The sequence below is a fragment of the Saccopteryx leptura genome, chromosome 3 (genome assembly GCF_036850995.1).
Source record: "Saccopteryx leptura isolate mSacLep1 chromosome 3, mSacLep1_pri_phased_curated, whole genome shotgun sequence".
Lineage (NCBI taxonomy): Eukaryota > Metazoa > Chordata > Mammalia > Chiroptera > Emballonuridae > Saccopteryx > Saccopteryx leptura.
Window position 1 is genome coordinate 364,175,664 of NC_089505.1, and position 15,488 is coordinate 364,191,151.

A 15,488-nucleotide genomic window follows, 5' to 3' on the forward strand; every position below is an offset into this window, starting at 1 on the left:
ATCTGTCATCTGGCCCCCAGCTCAGGGCCAGCCTCGCCCTTCCGCCTCATCATGGGCAAGCGATGGGGGGCTGTGCAAGGAAAGGGTTTGCAGTTCATCTTCACTCGCAAGCTCTGTGGTCTGGGCAGTTACTTTACCTCTTGAAAATGTGTCATTTCCTCTGTCAAAGAGGAACGATTCAGCCTTGACGTAGCCGTATCTGAAGTAGTGGGCTAGAGGATGCGCTCCAGGAGGGAACGGCATTTTGTCAGCTTTGCCCGCTGCTCTGGGGCCAGCACCAGCGCCCACAAACGACGGCACCTGGTTACACCACAAGTCAGCAACTTCTGTTGAATGTTAGAAGCAGCGTCCCGCGCTTCAGGCTGTTGTTCCCAAATCTGACCACAAGATGGCAGCAAAGGAAAAGTGGGTCCCAATGACAACACCTTCGTGGTTCTGAGGGCTTCTACTCGCTTCCAGATTGCTGGTCTCCCTGTTTTATTAGGAAATGGAGGTTCACTCTCCTTTCTGAGCTCCTCTGGCCTGAGGGAGGGCCTGAATGACGATGCTAATCACTAATCCTCTTTGAAGTGGCCTGGTGCTGCTCAGAGGTGAAGGGACAGCACGTTCCTTGGGGGCTTTGTGACCTTGGTCTGGTCGGGCTGTGTAAGTTGGGATTTTGTATCTTAAATGGTCCCCACTAGGGCCCTGGGGAGGAGGTGAGCGGTCAGGGTGGGTGTGGGTTGGATGCCAGGATGAGAAATGTCTAAATGCACCGCCAGGTACTTATGCGGTGGCCAATCAGCACTCTTGGCATCTTTGAGATGAATTTTGGCGGCTGGCTCCCTCAGATTTCAGCCCAAATATTTTCTTCTTAGCCTTGGCGCCCCCACTGAACCAGTCCTGACTTGCCAGCACACTCCTTCAAAGCCCTTCCCACTACAAGAAGGGATTTTATGTCTTGTTATTTCTGTTTGTTTTTTTTTTTCTTAAATGAGAAGCAGGTAGGCAGAGACAGACTCCCGCATGCACCCCAACAGGGATCCACCCAGCAAGCCCCCTACTGGGCGATGCTCTGCCCACCTGGGGCTGTTGCTTCATTGCTCAACACCTGAGCTATTTTAGTGCCTCAGGCGAGGCCATGGAGCCAGCCTCAGTGCCCAGGGCCAACTTGCTCCAATCAAGCCTTCGCAGGGAGAGGGGAAGAGAGAGAGAGAGAGCAAAAGGAGAGGGGGAGGGGTGGAGAAGCGGATGGTCGCTTCTCCTGTGTGCCCTGACTGGGAATCTAGCCTGAGACCTCCCCACATGGGCTGACACTCTACCACTGAGCCAACTGGCCAGGGTTGTCTTGTTATTTCATAAGCCGCTTTTGTGTGCCTGTTTCTTTGTGCTCACGACATCCCAAGCTTTCCCTAGGATGTATGGACCACACAGGTATGGGCTTGTCTGATGCTCTGCTCCCTGTAGGTCTGCAAGCTCATGAGGGAAAGAATGGGCCTGTCTCACCTGGTACCTGTCCCTGGTTCCTTGCAGACTGTGCCTGGCACCCAAGGTGACTGAACAAGGTTCGGGGACTGAATGGGACATGGAGATGTTAAGGCACGCACTGTAAGAGTCAGAATGCCACCAGCCTACCCTCTTCTTTCTGCCCGGGGCTGTTCCCGACCCATGGGGGAGCGTGGGGAACCCAGGAGAGTGCTTGCCCACCCACCTTGCGGGAACCAGATCGACCACAGCCCGCTCTCATCCCTGCTCAGGGTGTGGTTAGCGTTGGCTTTCTGCGCAGGATCACACTGAAGGGACGTTATGGTGTGTGTGTGGGGGGGACAACTAGTCTCTTTTTACATATGTGGGAAACTGAGGCTCGGAGAGATTAAATGAAGACCGCAGGCCTTGCAGCTTAGAAGAGGCGGAGGCGGCCTTTGGACCCGGGACTCCGCTGCCTCGGAAGGCAGATGTGACCCGAGGTGAAGGAGAGAGACCGGAGCATTCCGACTTCAGCTCCGTCTCCTTTTTGGGTTCTCATTGCTGAGTCTCTTCGCCCCACACAATCTTATTATCTGCAGTCTCAGCCTCCAAGGATGATTCCTGCCTTCTCATCTCACAGGCGTTCTCATCAGGGTGCCTGCCCTCCCGGTAATTGGTCGCTACGTGGTGCTGGAAATAGCCTCCTTCCGCGGCGGCCGTGCTGGCTGTCCGCTTGTGCTGTGTCCTGGACACGTGTCTCGTCCGCGCCGGCTCCCAGCCATCCTCGGGCCTCAGCTGTGCTGTGAAAAGGCCAGGGCTCTGCCCCGGCTTTCCTGCCCCCTGCTGGCCCTCCCCTCCCCCTCCAGCAGGGGGCGGGGTGAAAAGCCGGCCCCCTCACCGGCCGCAGTGGACTTGGAGCCGATGGCATTTCCTGCGCGGGTCCTGGAGCTGTGCCAGGCCCCACGCGGCTCCCGGCAGCCTCCGGGCCCAGCCTCTCCGCAGTAGACCGAGGGAATAAATTAAAATGAGGCGAGCAGAGGTCGCATCTAATGAGCAGGGGAAAGACTGGAATCCGAGATGGAGGCTTGAGCTAATAGGGCGGTGGGATCTCTAGGCAGCCAAGGAATTCAGACCCGGAGCAAAGCAAAGAGGAACAGACTCCATAGGCCCGGGCAGCCCGGGGCCCGTGGGAAATCTAGACTCGCTCCAGCAGGGCTGTGGCCCTGGTTCGGAAGGAGGACGCTGAGTGAGGACCCTAAGGCTGGGGTTGGGGTGTGGTCTCCTATCCTGTTCACAGCCCTCCCTCCCTCCCTCTCGCCCAGAACACCCCCTGGGAAGACGTTTTGGATCCACTTGTCGTTTGTCCCCTTGGAAGGCTGTAGTGGATGGCAGGGAACATTCGGCCCCTCCTCCCTGACCTCCTCCAGACCCCAGAAGTCAGAGTTCAGGACAGTCACTGGGCAACGGTCGGCGGGTTGGCAGGGTCCCCGCACCACAGAGCAGGAGGCCATTTTCAGCTCCTTGCTCAGACTTCCTATTCCTGTTCATGTAGCAGAATTGGTAAACTGAGTCAGGACCCTCCCTGCCCTCCTTCCAACTTGAGATCTCAACGTGCAGTGGGGAAGCATGAGGGGGACAGAGCTGGGGTGCTGGTCGTCAGTTGTCAACTTGGTACCACTGTCCCCCTCTTCTTAGGTCACCTCTGTGTCCCAGGAGCTGCCTCCCAGAATCCTCTTCCCCTTGGAGTCCTGGCTACAGATTTCTGAAGTGAAAGGGATTTGGGGTCTGAGTGAGGGAAAACATGACCGCCAGGTGGCAGTAGCACGCCCAAGCTTTGTTAGGGCAACGCCAGGCTTGCGACCCCGTTCACGGGGCTCCAAAGCCCCCACACATACCCACGAGATGACACAGTCTTGTTGGATTCCAGGCAGGTAGGCTTACAGTCAGTGATTAGGCAGGAGAAACCAGCCTGTGTCCTGCAGGATCTGTGTGTGTGTGTGTGTGTGTGTGTGTGTGTGTGTGTAGTTGTGGTGGTAAGGGGTAGAGAGCAAGAGGGGGAAGGCGATGGGGAAGGGTTGGTGGAGAGCCAGCTAGATGGACCCCCCCCCCCCCCCCCCCAGCTCAGATGTGAGGAGCCGCTCTCTCCCTGGCCGGGACCCCAGCGAGCTAGAGGGAGAGGACATGGGCTCCCTTGCAGAGCATGGGACTGGAAGCTCATGGGACAGCCAGGTGGCACTGCCTTGGAACCAGCCGGAGAACGAACTGACTCCCCACTTCAAGAGAGAGGTCTGGGCTTACCCTTTAGATGTGAGAATCATCTGCTGAAGTGGTGATGATTGTCCTGGGAAGAAGTCCTTGGATCAGGGGCGTGTGCAGAGAGCGGAGGCAGCTTAGGGTGGAGGAGTCAGGAAGCGGCCCCAAGAAGCGGGACGGAGGCCCAGGAGGTCTAAGGAACACCAGCCCGGAGGCGAGCGCTCCGCGGAGCGGCGAGTGGCAGCCTGGGTCAGACACTCCAGCCCGGCCCAGTGTTGTGACTGTGTCTCCCTCTTCGATCTCCGCCTGGCACTCCAGACTCCCACGCCCAGGTGTGCCTTGGCCATCTCACCTTTACCTGTCCGAGAGCACTCGTGTGCTCTCCCCCAAGCCAGCCCGCCCCCCACCCCTGTCTTCTGGATCTCAGTCCTCAGTCCCTAACCTTGGAGCCGTCCAGGTCTCCTCTCATCCGTATCTCGCATCCGACCCATCACCAGTAGATCCAGCCGTATCCAGCATCTGACCACTGCTCGCCACCCCATGGCCACCAGCCCGAGCCCAGCACACTGTCCCTCCCCAGGTTACTGCAGCAGCCTTCTGACAGAGCCACATGTGGCAAAACTGTCAATTAAACACGTGGCTCCTCTGTCCCTGTCTCTGGTCACCCGTCTCATGCAGAGGGAGCCCTCAGTGCTGAGGGGGCCGCCAAGGGCTGGAGGGTGTGGTGAGGCGAGCCAGTCTCTTTGTGGCCTGGCCGCTGGGGGCTTTGTTTCCAATCGCAGTCTTTGCCCCGTTCACTGTCCCCACCCGTGCCTTTGTGAAAAACAACTTAACTAGGCCAAATACGGGTTATCTGAACGAAAGCAGGGTTATTGCTTTCGGCCAAGAGGATGATTCCTTCAGCAAGAAACTGGTGTCAGGGGAGACAAGTCTCAGCTTGTCATGCCTGCTGTGGACAGTTGGGGGCCGGCTGCTGCATCCACACTCATCAGAGGCTGTCCTGTAGCCCACCAGTGTCACCAGCAGAGGGCACGTCCCTCCAAGGCTGGTCCCCAGGAGTTAACAATTGGGCGACGTTAACAATTTCTTTGTTTGAGCTAGTTGATTTACTAGGTTCTTTTTAAAAAAAACAGATCCTCTGTATGAAAAAAGAGAGACGCATCTCTAACATGACAGCTAGTGAGTTTTCAGTTCTTTGGGTAACAAGGAAGCCTGGGATAGAGTGTAATGAGCTGACTGGTTTACCATCGCCCTAGCTGGGTTCAGCGTTCTCCCTCCGAAGGGAGCCTGTCTTTGGAAAAATACCTTGTTAAGAACCTTGGAGTTGAAGATGGGATCTTGGCTGGAGCTCAAGCGAGCAAACAGAGAATGCTTCCTCGGGCTGGCTCCCGGCCACCTTCTGGGCTTGTCCCATACCACGCTCAGTTGCTCTAGAATGTCACTGCAGGTACAGACCACACGTGGCTCACCACAGGGCCTTCGCACCTGCTCTTCCCTTCATCTGGAAGGCTCTTCAGCATGATGTCTGCTGGCTCCCTTCCTTACTGCAGGTTTTGGCTTAAATGTCACTTTATCTGGGGATCTTCCCTAACGAGCCTCAAGAAAATGGCAGGGCCTTGGCACATGGGAGGTCTCCGGGGTAGACAAGGTGCTCAGTGATTGTTTGTTGAACAGATGAATAAAAGTTTATGCTCCTTGGCCTGGAAACATGCAAGGAATTTGATTTTGCTCTTGAGAGAGAGGGGGGAGAGAGGAGGGAGGAGGGGCAGAGAAGGGACCTGCTGGAACAAGGTGGGGTGACAGAGTGAGGATGGGGATGATGGACATGTACTTGGGAGGGGTGGGTGAATGGCCCTTTAAGAGTGGAGATATTTAATCTGAAGGTATTTTGTTATTTCCATGTGAAGTACTCCTCTGTGTCCTCTTTCTAAAATTTTGGTAAAGCCTATGGTGTGCACGGATGCTCTATACAAATTGTGTGTGTGTGTGTGTGTGAGGAGTGGGCAGCGTGGGAGAATATGTATGTCTGAGTGTGAATGTGTGTGTGCACGTGTGCACGAGTGTGTGTGTGCGTGTGCATGAGAGGTCGAGTTGTGTGTTGGGTCCAGAAGCAGGAGTGTGACAAGGGACCTGGGGCTGGCAGACAGCATGGGGCTTCCGCGGGGATTCTGGCTGAGCCCGTTAGGACTCCTGGACAAGGAGGACCTAGGCGAGCCCTGGCAGTAGGGTGCCTCTTGGGGACAGGGAGCAGAGGGGAGGTCAGAGGGCACAGAGCCACACGCAGGACCTCTGTGCCTGGCTCTCAGTCCCCTTCCGCTTGGTGAATCTTGGCACAACAGCCTCCCTGATGTTTTCTCATATACAAAATCGAGACTTCGAGCCCCATGTGTGCATCAAGCTCTTTTTGGCTTGGACACTCTATTTTTAGATGGAGTTTTTCAGACACTTAGATTCTTATTCAGCTGCATGAGCCTCCGCATTGGGATAACGGCCTCTTTCCCCGCACCTGCCGGGACGTGCGCCTGAAGTCACGTCTGGGTTTCACAGTTGCAAACTGAGAGGCCCTCTGAAACCGGCAGTTCTCGCTGCCGTCGCTGCTCTGACCGTGTCGAGGTCGGGGTCAGTGGGTTGCGAAAAGACTGCATACTTGAACCGATTTCCAAACAGAAACCGATGGCATTTGAGTCGTGCTGTCTGCGTTCTGCAAGGTAAAGAGACATGCACGGGGTTGACCCAAGATGCTTTGGGAGCTCACTCAACGCGTGACGCTGTTATGTTCCTGGGGAGTGAGGGGGCCGGCTGGTGGCTGGAAGCGAGTGGCGGATAACGCAACTGATCATTCCAATGGGCCCGGGCTGTTATTCCACAGGGTCCCCGGGCCCCTGGGAACTCATCAGGAAAGTACTGGGTTCCGTTGTTCGGAGCTCATGGTTAATCCGAGGACCCACATTCTCACTTGGACGTCTCAGGAGCCAGAATGTCAGAAAAGCCCGCGGGTCTGGAATAAAAATGTCAGGGAAGGAAATGAGTTTGCGACACCCCCTCTGTGCCTGCATCCGGAAGGCAGCCTCGAAATCTGGGTCAGCAGCGGTGACAGTGGCCCTGGAAAAATTCTACCCACGGGGAAGCTCGCGCACAACATCCTACCCGTGCCGTCTGCGTGACGTCTCCTCCAGCCCTGGGGTGGTCCAGGCTCTCTGTGGGCCACGGCCACCACGGGTCCAGCGAAACCTTTCCCAGCCCGTTCGGGAAACCCACAGGCTCGACTTTGGATTAATGATCATTTCTCTCATTATTAAAGAAACACATACTAAGTAAAGGAAATTTTGCAAATGTAGACAGTAACCAAGATGGAAAGACAAAGAAACATAGCAGACGTCCCCTGTTTTGATAAAAAGCACTGTGTGTTTAATAACAACACCCAGCAGCGGGCCAGGCTGCTGAGTGGTTAGATGCGGCGCTGCCCCCTTTGCTGCCAATGGGCTGACAACCTCGTTATCTACACTCCACATTCCAAGATGCTTTAAAGGCTGAAATTTATCTAATGACTAATTTGGGGGAAAAACATGACCTGAAAGGGAGCCTTCTTTTTTTTAAATTTATTATTTTTTTAATTTATTTTTTTTTTGAGCCTTCTTGATAGAGTTTGGTTATGCATAGTGTGAGTCTGCATGGGTCGTTCCAGGATTATCAGCGGGTTACATATTGAGCACTGCCTCGGGCCCCTTTGGGGCTGTTTCCTGGCCTCCAGTATGTTCACCACAGTTCTCAAATCTGAAAACCTCAAAATTCCAACTCGCAGCAGCAGCTTCCTCTCTTATCCCCATGTAGCAGGTGAGGAATCGGAAATCAAACAGCCAAGAACCTGCCCAAATCAAACGGCCGAGGGGTGGAGGAGAACAGATTCGAACCCGGGTCTGAGCCCCTCAAGAGCCTGAGCCAGGCCATGGTGTTTCAGGGCAGAGCCCCCCTCAGGGCCACCTGTGCTCCAGCCCCAGCACCGCTGCTTTCTGCTATGGACCTTACCCAGGGCGCATTGCTCTACACTCTCTGGGCCTCAGTCTCCTCATCTGTAAAGTGGGATGAGAACATAGTACTGCTTTCCAGTTGAGAGTGGCTACGGTCCCAGGGTCCCTGAAGAAGGAAGGGAGCTGTGGAGCTGGGCTGGGGGCAGCCCTGGGACAAACCGAGACCCCCTTGTCTGTTCTCTCGGAGGGGCTGTGCCTGTCTCGTGGGAAATGGTGCGTTTCCCACGCAGGACGAACAGAGGTGGGTCAGGACCCACCCAGGGGACCTCAGGTTTCTAATCCAGAGCGGATGATGAACCCCTCTATTAGGCTTGAACATACGTAGACTCAGCCAGTCTCTCGCCTGCGTTTCTTGTTTTGTTTTGTTTTTTCCTCATCATTTTGGACACTGTTTCCCCTGCCGGAGTTTACACCTGACATTCCTAAGAGCATCCTAACATCTCCTAAGCAGAGTTCAGAGGGCAGGCGGCGAGGTGGGAGCCCCCGGCTGTGTGGTGCTTAGCTAGCCCACCACGGGCCGGGCTTCCCAGGAGAGAGTGCACCTGCTCACAACAGTCTCCTACGCACTGGCTCTCTCTACCTGTCCCTTCACGGCTCAAGCGGGCGGACCCTTTCCTTCTGCTTGGGTCACTTTTCTCCCAGGTCCTATGAGTTGCCTCTGTCTCATCCTGTAGGGCTACTCTTCAGCATCATGTGTCCAAGGAGCCTTCCCCAGTGCCTCCATTGTCCTTCTTAATTGTCTTCATTGCATCTGCCCCTATCTGAAAGTAGACTGTGTATATATTGGCTTGCAGGACTATTCTCCTGCCCCCTCATCCTGAAGCTTAACACTACAAGGATGAAACTTTCACCAGTTGCTTGCTCTGGAGCCCAGGAAAGCAGCGGGCACACATTGCAGGTGCTCAGCACATCCTGGGTGAACGGTGATGCCAAGTATTACGTGGGGTCACCGTGTAAAGGGTTTGCGTTGGGCACGTGACAGGCGCTCAGTGTACGGCGGTTGTTGCTTATCGTCCTGTTGTACACGCCCTCCTTTCAGGCTCGGAGTCCTGAACCCCTCAAGGTCAGGAACGCGGTCTAAGTTTTGCTCTTCCCCGAACCCACATAGAGACGGTCGGTCCGCGTGTTTGTGACCGAAGAGAAACTCAACTCAACGTGTGCCTTTGACCTAGTGCATTCAAAGACCAACGAAACCATCCTTGTTCTAAAAAAAATTAAACATTTTTTATTAGTATATTTATTTTATATATAAAAGAAATACAAAAAAAAGAAAAAAGAAACACGAGGAAAATGCTGTTATGGCAAATCGGACTTGTCGGCGACCTCGGCTTGGGTGCCGGGCTCCGACCCGCCGGGGGTCAGCAAAGTCCGCCGGTTGTAATGGCCCTTGATGATCCCCGGGTTGTTGTTCTCGTTGAGCAGCTGCTTCTGCCTCTGTCTGTTGAGGGACTGGACCAGGCCCAGCACGACGGCGGCCAGGGAGTACTGCCCCGGCAGCCTCCGCGGGGGCAGGATGAACGGGTTGGGCTGGACTCTTCCCAGGAGAAAGTACGTTTTGATTTTCCCTTCCTGCTCGCTGATGCCCTTCACGTAGATCTCCCCTCGGTAGTCAAAGGCGAAGCCCTGGTCCTTCAGGATGAGATAGGTCTCCTCGGGGACTTGGATCCTGCCGCTGACCCCGGTGCTGTCCATCCGGCTGGCCAGGTTCACGGTCTTGCCCCAGATGTCGTACTGCGGTTTCTTCGCGCCGATGACGCCGGCGACCACGGAGCCGTGGCTGATGCCTGCGAGGGGACCAGAGGGACAAGAGGTGAGAGACGGGGGGCGTCCCCGAGGGGGTGGCTGCGCCCTGCCCGGGGTGGCGATCACGAAGGGCGTGATTCCTGCGGGTAAATTCCAGGGTCCTGATCCTGCCCCCGTCACTTACTAGGTATGTGACCTGAATGACTTACTTAACCGACCTGGACCTCACTTTTCCCTCTGCAGGGCGGAAGTGGTGGAAGGAAGGTGGATGAGATAACATAAGCACGGCCGTTGGCGAGTACCTGGCAGCCGGCAGGTGCTCGGGAGAAGAGAATTCGTATTCTCCCACGGATGCTGGGATGCTGTCTTAGCACCTCCTGCCCCTGCGTCACAGGGCGGAGAGCTCGGGGAGACCTTTCTCCTCCCCGGTCCATGATGACAGCCTCCTCAGGGGCCTCCCTGTCTCCCCCGCGACCTCCTGCAGGCCGCAGTCCACCCTGCTGCCGGAGTGGAAGGGCTCTTGGAGGCACACCTGACCGAGTCACAGCCCACGTCAACACCCGCCTCGTCTCCTGGTGCCTACGGGAGCACGCCACGCGCCTCGGCCTCCTGGGCGAGGGCTTCTCGGATCTGGCTTTGCCGGGCCAGCTGGCCTCACCGGTCAGCACCTCTCCCTCACCTTTCCTCTGGATCCAGGCCAGTCCAGCTCTCCTGGGGCTTACCTTCCTGGGGGGGGGGGTGGACAGTCATAACAAGTGTAACAGAGTATCAGTGAATGTTAAAGTCTAAAGAAAAATCAATCAGCTTAAAGGGATAGAGAAACATGGGAGGGGGACAGTTTGGACAAGAGTGATTAGGAAAGGCCTTTCTGAGTGGAGATCGGAAGGAAGTGGGGGCACAGGCCATGCGGGTATCTGGCTTTGGCCATCTTAGGCAGAGCAGAGAGTAAGACCCACTTATGAACCAGACCTGGCAGAATGCACAGGCATCACCGTGATGGCTGACTCTCCGAGAAGGTGCAGAGCGCGTGCAGCGCCCTCACCCGTCTGCTTCTCACGGGACCGCTGGCAGGTACGCAGGGGAAGGCGGTAACCCAAACACCAGCCTTACATTGGAGGAAACTGCCACTCAAGAGCCTTCAGATGACTCGCCCAAACTCGTAGTGCCGGTTGCAGCAGTCCCACAGCGCAACCCGAGATGCCCAACGCAGTGTGGGAAACGACTTTCTGAGCCCTGGGCTGTGCCGGCGGTAGGATGTATCAGACCGAGGGCTGGCTCCGACCCCAGACAGCGCGCCCCGAGTTTGTGCAGAATAAACACCCTCCGGTTCGGGGCTCGAGTCCCGCTCTGGACTCCCGCCTCGGTTCCGGAGTCAGGGATCTCAGAGAGGACGTGCAAAATCAACGGGAGGTGTTGGAACAGGCCCTGAGTATCCGCCCCATCCACAGACTGAGACCATAAAGGACAATCTCTCCTAGTCCAGTGAACAAAGGCTTGCGGCGGCCCTTAGATCTGACAAGTCAGATTTTGGTATTTCTTGACCTTTTTACTTGAAAGCTGCTAAGGGAAAGTGGAATAAAGTGAAATAGCACATCCGTCAGAGGGCGTCTAACCCGAGGACTTTAGCTTGTACCCTGGCAGCCAGAGTGCCACTGGTCTCAGGCCATCTAGGGGCTTCGACCAGGGCCACTTCTCGGCTGGATGTGACCTTAAGTAAGCTCCTCCCCTTCTCTGGGCCTCAGTGGACACGACTGGAAGGTGTGGACTAGAGCCGGGGGGGTGGGGGGTTTTCTAGGGCAGCAGCAGCCCTCAGGCTCAGCAGAGACGCAGAAGAAACTGGCATGGTAGTCACATCATAAAGGACGGTGACTCACACTGCTGTGACTGCCGCTTTGCACAAGGGTGTCTCTGCGCTCCAAGGCAGGGTGAGCTGTGTGGTGACCAGGGCGCTCTGCCTGTCCCTACCTGACATCCTCAGAAGGAGGAACCGGCTTGTGCCTGAAGGCATTATCAAGAAGGACTGGACCAATGCACTGACTGACAGCTCGGGTGACACAGAAGTCGCCATTCTGTGACACTGACATTCTGAATAGAGAAATGACTGATGAGTCAGCCACCCCTCTATGCAGGGCCTTGCGAGGGTGGGCGACTGGATAAGGAGGTGGGGAGAGAGGGAGCCGGGGTCAAGCGTGTGCTCCGTCCTTTCCTGGCCTCCGGCATCATCAGTGAGAAGCCGCCAGAGGGGCCTGAGCTGACCCTGTCCCTGGCAAGGTGACACCAAGCCGGCTGCATTCTGCAGGAAAAAGCTTCCGTGGCATGATGCCCAGGGCTGGGCGGGGCTGGCGATACCAGCCTGGGCAGCTCCGTGGGGTCCCCCCTCGCCACCCTTCCGGCTGCTACTCACCAATCCGGAGCTCGAAGTTGTTGAACGAGTGCTTGTTGATCTCCTGGATGCTCTCGGTCAGGGCGAGGGAGAAGTCGGCCAGCGCACATAGGTGCGCCCACTTGTCTTCACATTGCTGCAGCCAACGAGAGAGGGGGGCTCACGCTCTGGGGCGAACGTGAACAGTTCCCGTAGCAGGGGCCTGCGCGCTGTCCTCCCCCACCCACACGCCCTTTAGAAGGAGATATCCAGGTGTGGGACTCCCTGCCCCTTCAAGCATCAGTGTCCAGAAACACGGGACAGCAGGAGATTTGCTCTAGAGCAAAACAGGTGTGGGTCATCACAATCTTTCCCCATACCCATTCCTGTGGATGCAGGCTGATGGATACTGGACTTCTGCACATGCTCACTGGCGTGTGTCTGCGTGTGCGTGTGCGTGTGTGTGTGTATGTGTGTACACTTGCTCCTGTGTACATATGTGTAGTGTGTCCAATCTAGAAACTGTGTCTATTCCCTCTGAAGTGCTTTGCTCATAAAACTCCCGCGGGGAAGAGCAGAGCAGCCTCTGTGCCTGTCTGAACCTCAGTTTTCTCATCTGTAAAGTGGGGATAAGCACCCTGGCCCTGCCTCCCTCCCGGGGACTGAATGGGGGTGCGTGTGAAAGAACTCTGTGCCCTCAGACAGCAGAGGCTGGCAGACAGGTTCAGGGAAGGGCCAGGTGGCACGTCCTTCAGGCTTTGCGGGCCGTGTTTCTGGCAGGACTGCCCCTGGAGCTCGGGAGGAGCCGTCGGCAAAGTACCAACGACGAGTGTGGCTGTGTCCCAGCAAAACTTGGTTTACAAAAAACAGGCGGTTGGCCAGATGTGGCCCGCTGGCTGTCCTCTGTGCCCCCCACTCTAGAGGGCCATGCACAAGTACCCAATTCCTAGCGTGGGTTTCTGACCACACAGTTACTCTTACATTTCTGGGCTTTGGGTTGGAAAGAAAGCAAAGAGGGATGAGGAGAAGGAAGGAGGGTTCCTTCTCCCCGCAGCTTAGACTCCTACCCACGTACTGCTGGTTGAGGACGGGCTGGGGTCAAGGCTCTGGAGTGGGGAGCATGATATTATCTCGGGGGACTCTTCCACTAACCCTGGAAGGTGGAGGTTTGTGTTCCTGCTTAATATTAGCTCCTGGTACACAGGCAACCCTCGAAAGAGCAGGAGCTATTATTATTGTTGTTGGTATTATTACGTGTCACCTTTGGAGGAGAAAACAAAAGCAAGGATAAGAAAACCAGCTAGGATCAGGGTTTAGCAACACCCACAGCTCAGTCACGATCAGGGTCCTTCTTGGTGCTGGCTTTGTTCATCAAGTGAACAGTGAGGTTCGGGTGAAGCCTAGAGGTTTCTCAGTCATGAAGAAGCACTGGTTCACCCGGTCGATTCTACTCACCGCACGAGCAATGCATGTCGCACAACGAGAACCTCCGGCTCACCAGATTTTCTCCCTGACCAGCCCCAAGCCTCCCGATGGTGGTGGTGGCCTGACTACCGTCAGCAGTGTGGCCGCAGGGAGGCCCCTGCCGCAGGCTTGTGGCTGAGCCCAGAGAATCCCTTTACCTGTTTTTCAGGGGACAGGCCTGACACAGCCATGTAGGTGCTGCCAATGGTCTTGATTTTTTCAATGTCTTGAAACCGGTCTTCACCGAGCAGCTGAAACAGACCAGGCAGTCGTGGATTAGTCCTGGCCTGACTGTCCCAGCAGCGGTGGTTCCCGAACAGTCCCCTGGCTCAACATGAAAGGTGGCCTCTGACTGGCTCAGCGTCCCTGAGGTAGTGACGTCTCTCTCTGAAAACCGTGCATTCAGAGAGTCAACATATATTTCTTGGGCACCTGCGAAGTGCCAGGTGCCAGGATGGATGTGACCAGATAATCTCTAAGGATAGGTCTGTCTCTACGAATATTTGAAATAGACAAAGCTACCTTATTAATCTTGAGAAGAAACAAAAAATGTCCCACAACCCATCAACACATCTTTTTGGCTTTATGTTGAACATGTATTGGAATCCTTCTCTGAGAACCCCCTGGTCTATGCCGCTGTTAGCTTGTACCTTGTTACTGGTTACAATAACGTACCAGCTCCTGCCCTTACCCCTCAGGTGTGGCATGGCAGCCAGCGAAGCACATTCACACGTCAGTCAGCCCATGTCTCTGCTCTGTGCAAAACCCTCCTGTGACTTCCCATTCCATTCGGGGTCAAAGCAAGTGCCTTCACTGTGACGTGCCGGTCCTCCCATACCCTGTCTCCTTCGCGCCCCCTGCTCCAGCCACACCAACGTCCTCGCTGTTCCTAACAAGCCAGGCCTGCTTCTGCCTCAGGACCTTGCCATGTGCTGTCCCCCTGATGGGAGAGTCTCCCGTCAGAGGATGCATGTCCATCCCTCACCTCTTTCAGTCTTTCCTCAAATATCATCCCAGTGGGGTCTTGCTGACCACCCCATCCAAAACTGAACACACCATCCCATCCCGGGGGCCACCTACATTGTAAGATAAGGAAGACAAGAAGAGATTAGCAAAAGGGACTGGTAGACAGCTGCCAGGGACGTGGAAATAAAGACACCAGTTGGCCAAAGCCAAGGAGGGAGAAAGGGGTCCCCGGAAGAAGGCGCAGTCATGTGGTCAGGTGCTCGCGATGGGCTCAGGGCCCGTCTCAGCTCACTCCCTTGAGAGCTCATCATGTCTCATGGCTTTCAACACCGTCTCTTTTCTGAAGACTCCCAGAGGCATGTGCACTCCTTGGCCTTCAGATCCATCCGCACAATCGCTAAGCGATTAGACCTGTAGACCTGTAGACCACCTACAGGTCTAACAGGCATCTCCGCTTGGCCATCCCCACAGCTACACCCTTGGTCTTCTTTACCCACCTGCCTTCTTGATGAATGGGGTCTCCATTTTATCTAGCTGTTCTGGATAAAACCTCACAACACACATCTAATCTGTCAGAAGCTCTTTGGTTCCACCTTCAAAGATGTCCAGATTCTGTCTGTCCCGCTACCTCCAAGGTACAGGTCACACATCCATGGCCCTGCATGTGGTAGCTGAGTTCAAGCCCCAGACCTGATGCCAAGTCTAAATTCCTGCCTTTTCTTTCCTGTCGTTGGCAGCTACTGAGATGTCATCCCCGGTTCTCAACTCTTTGCCTTTAAGACCAATATCCTCAGGGGCTCACGCTATCTGGGGGTGGGGTGGGCAGACAGATGTAGACCATTTTGCTATAGGCATCCTTTCCAAATTAAGCAGAAGCTAAGAAACTTGGAAAATTCCAGCTCCCAGAGAAATTCTTCTGGGAAACATAGAAAACACAAGCAGGTGCTTTTGTGATTTGCTTTGTTGTGTGTGTGTGTGTGTGTGTGTGTGTGTGTGTGCACGCACGCAGCTCGACTCACTCTGAGGCAGCCTTTGGTCATTACTTCTGTCTCTTGAGCTAATGAGAAGCTGCTGCTCTAAGCTCTGCCCAGGCGGAGAACCTGCACAGTGTGCTCGGGGCAGGAAGGGGCTGGAGCAGCCTGCCTGTCCTCAACCTGAGGTCACGTCTGACACCTCCAAGTAGATCTGGTTTCTGAGCAGCCCTTTGGCTGTGAATGTTTCAGCTC

General features: G+C 55.4%; 1 protein-coding gene across 1 annotated transcript in view; it reads right to left on the bottom strand.

Moving 5' to 3' along the window:
* Positions 1–9,018: 9,018 nt before the first annotated feature.
* Positions 9,019–15,488, bottom strand: part of ADCY8 (adenylate cyclase 8) — a 171,013-nt gene continuing 164,543 nt past the window's right edge. The window contains exons 16-18 of the mRNA XM_066379537.1: positions 13,455–13,547; positions 11,875–11,989; positions 9,019–9,511 (exon numbers count right to left, since the gene is read on the bottom strand). Of these exons, the coding sequence (XP_066235634.1) occupies positions 9,024–9,511; positions 11,875–11,989; positions 13,455–13,547 (696 nt within the window). The 3' untranslated portion in view covers positions 9,019–9,023. The remainder of the gene's footprint in view (positions 9,512–11,874; positions 11,990–13,454; positions 13,548–15,488) is intronic.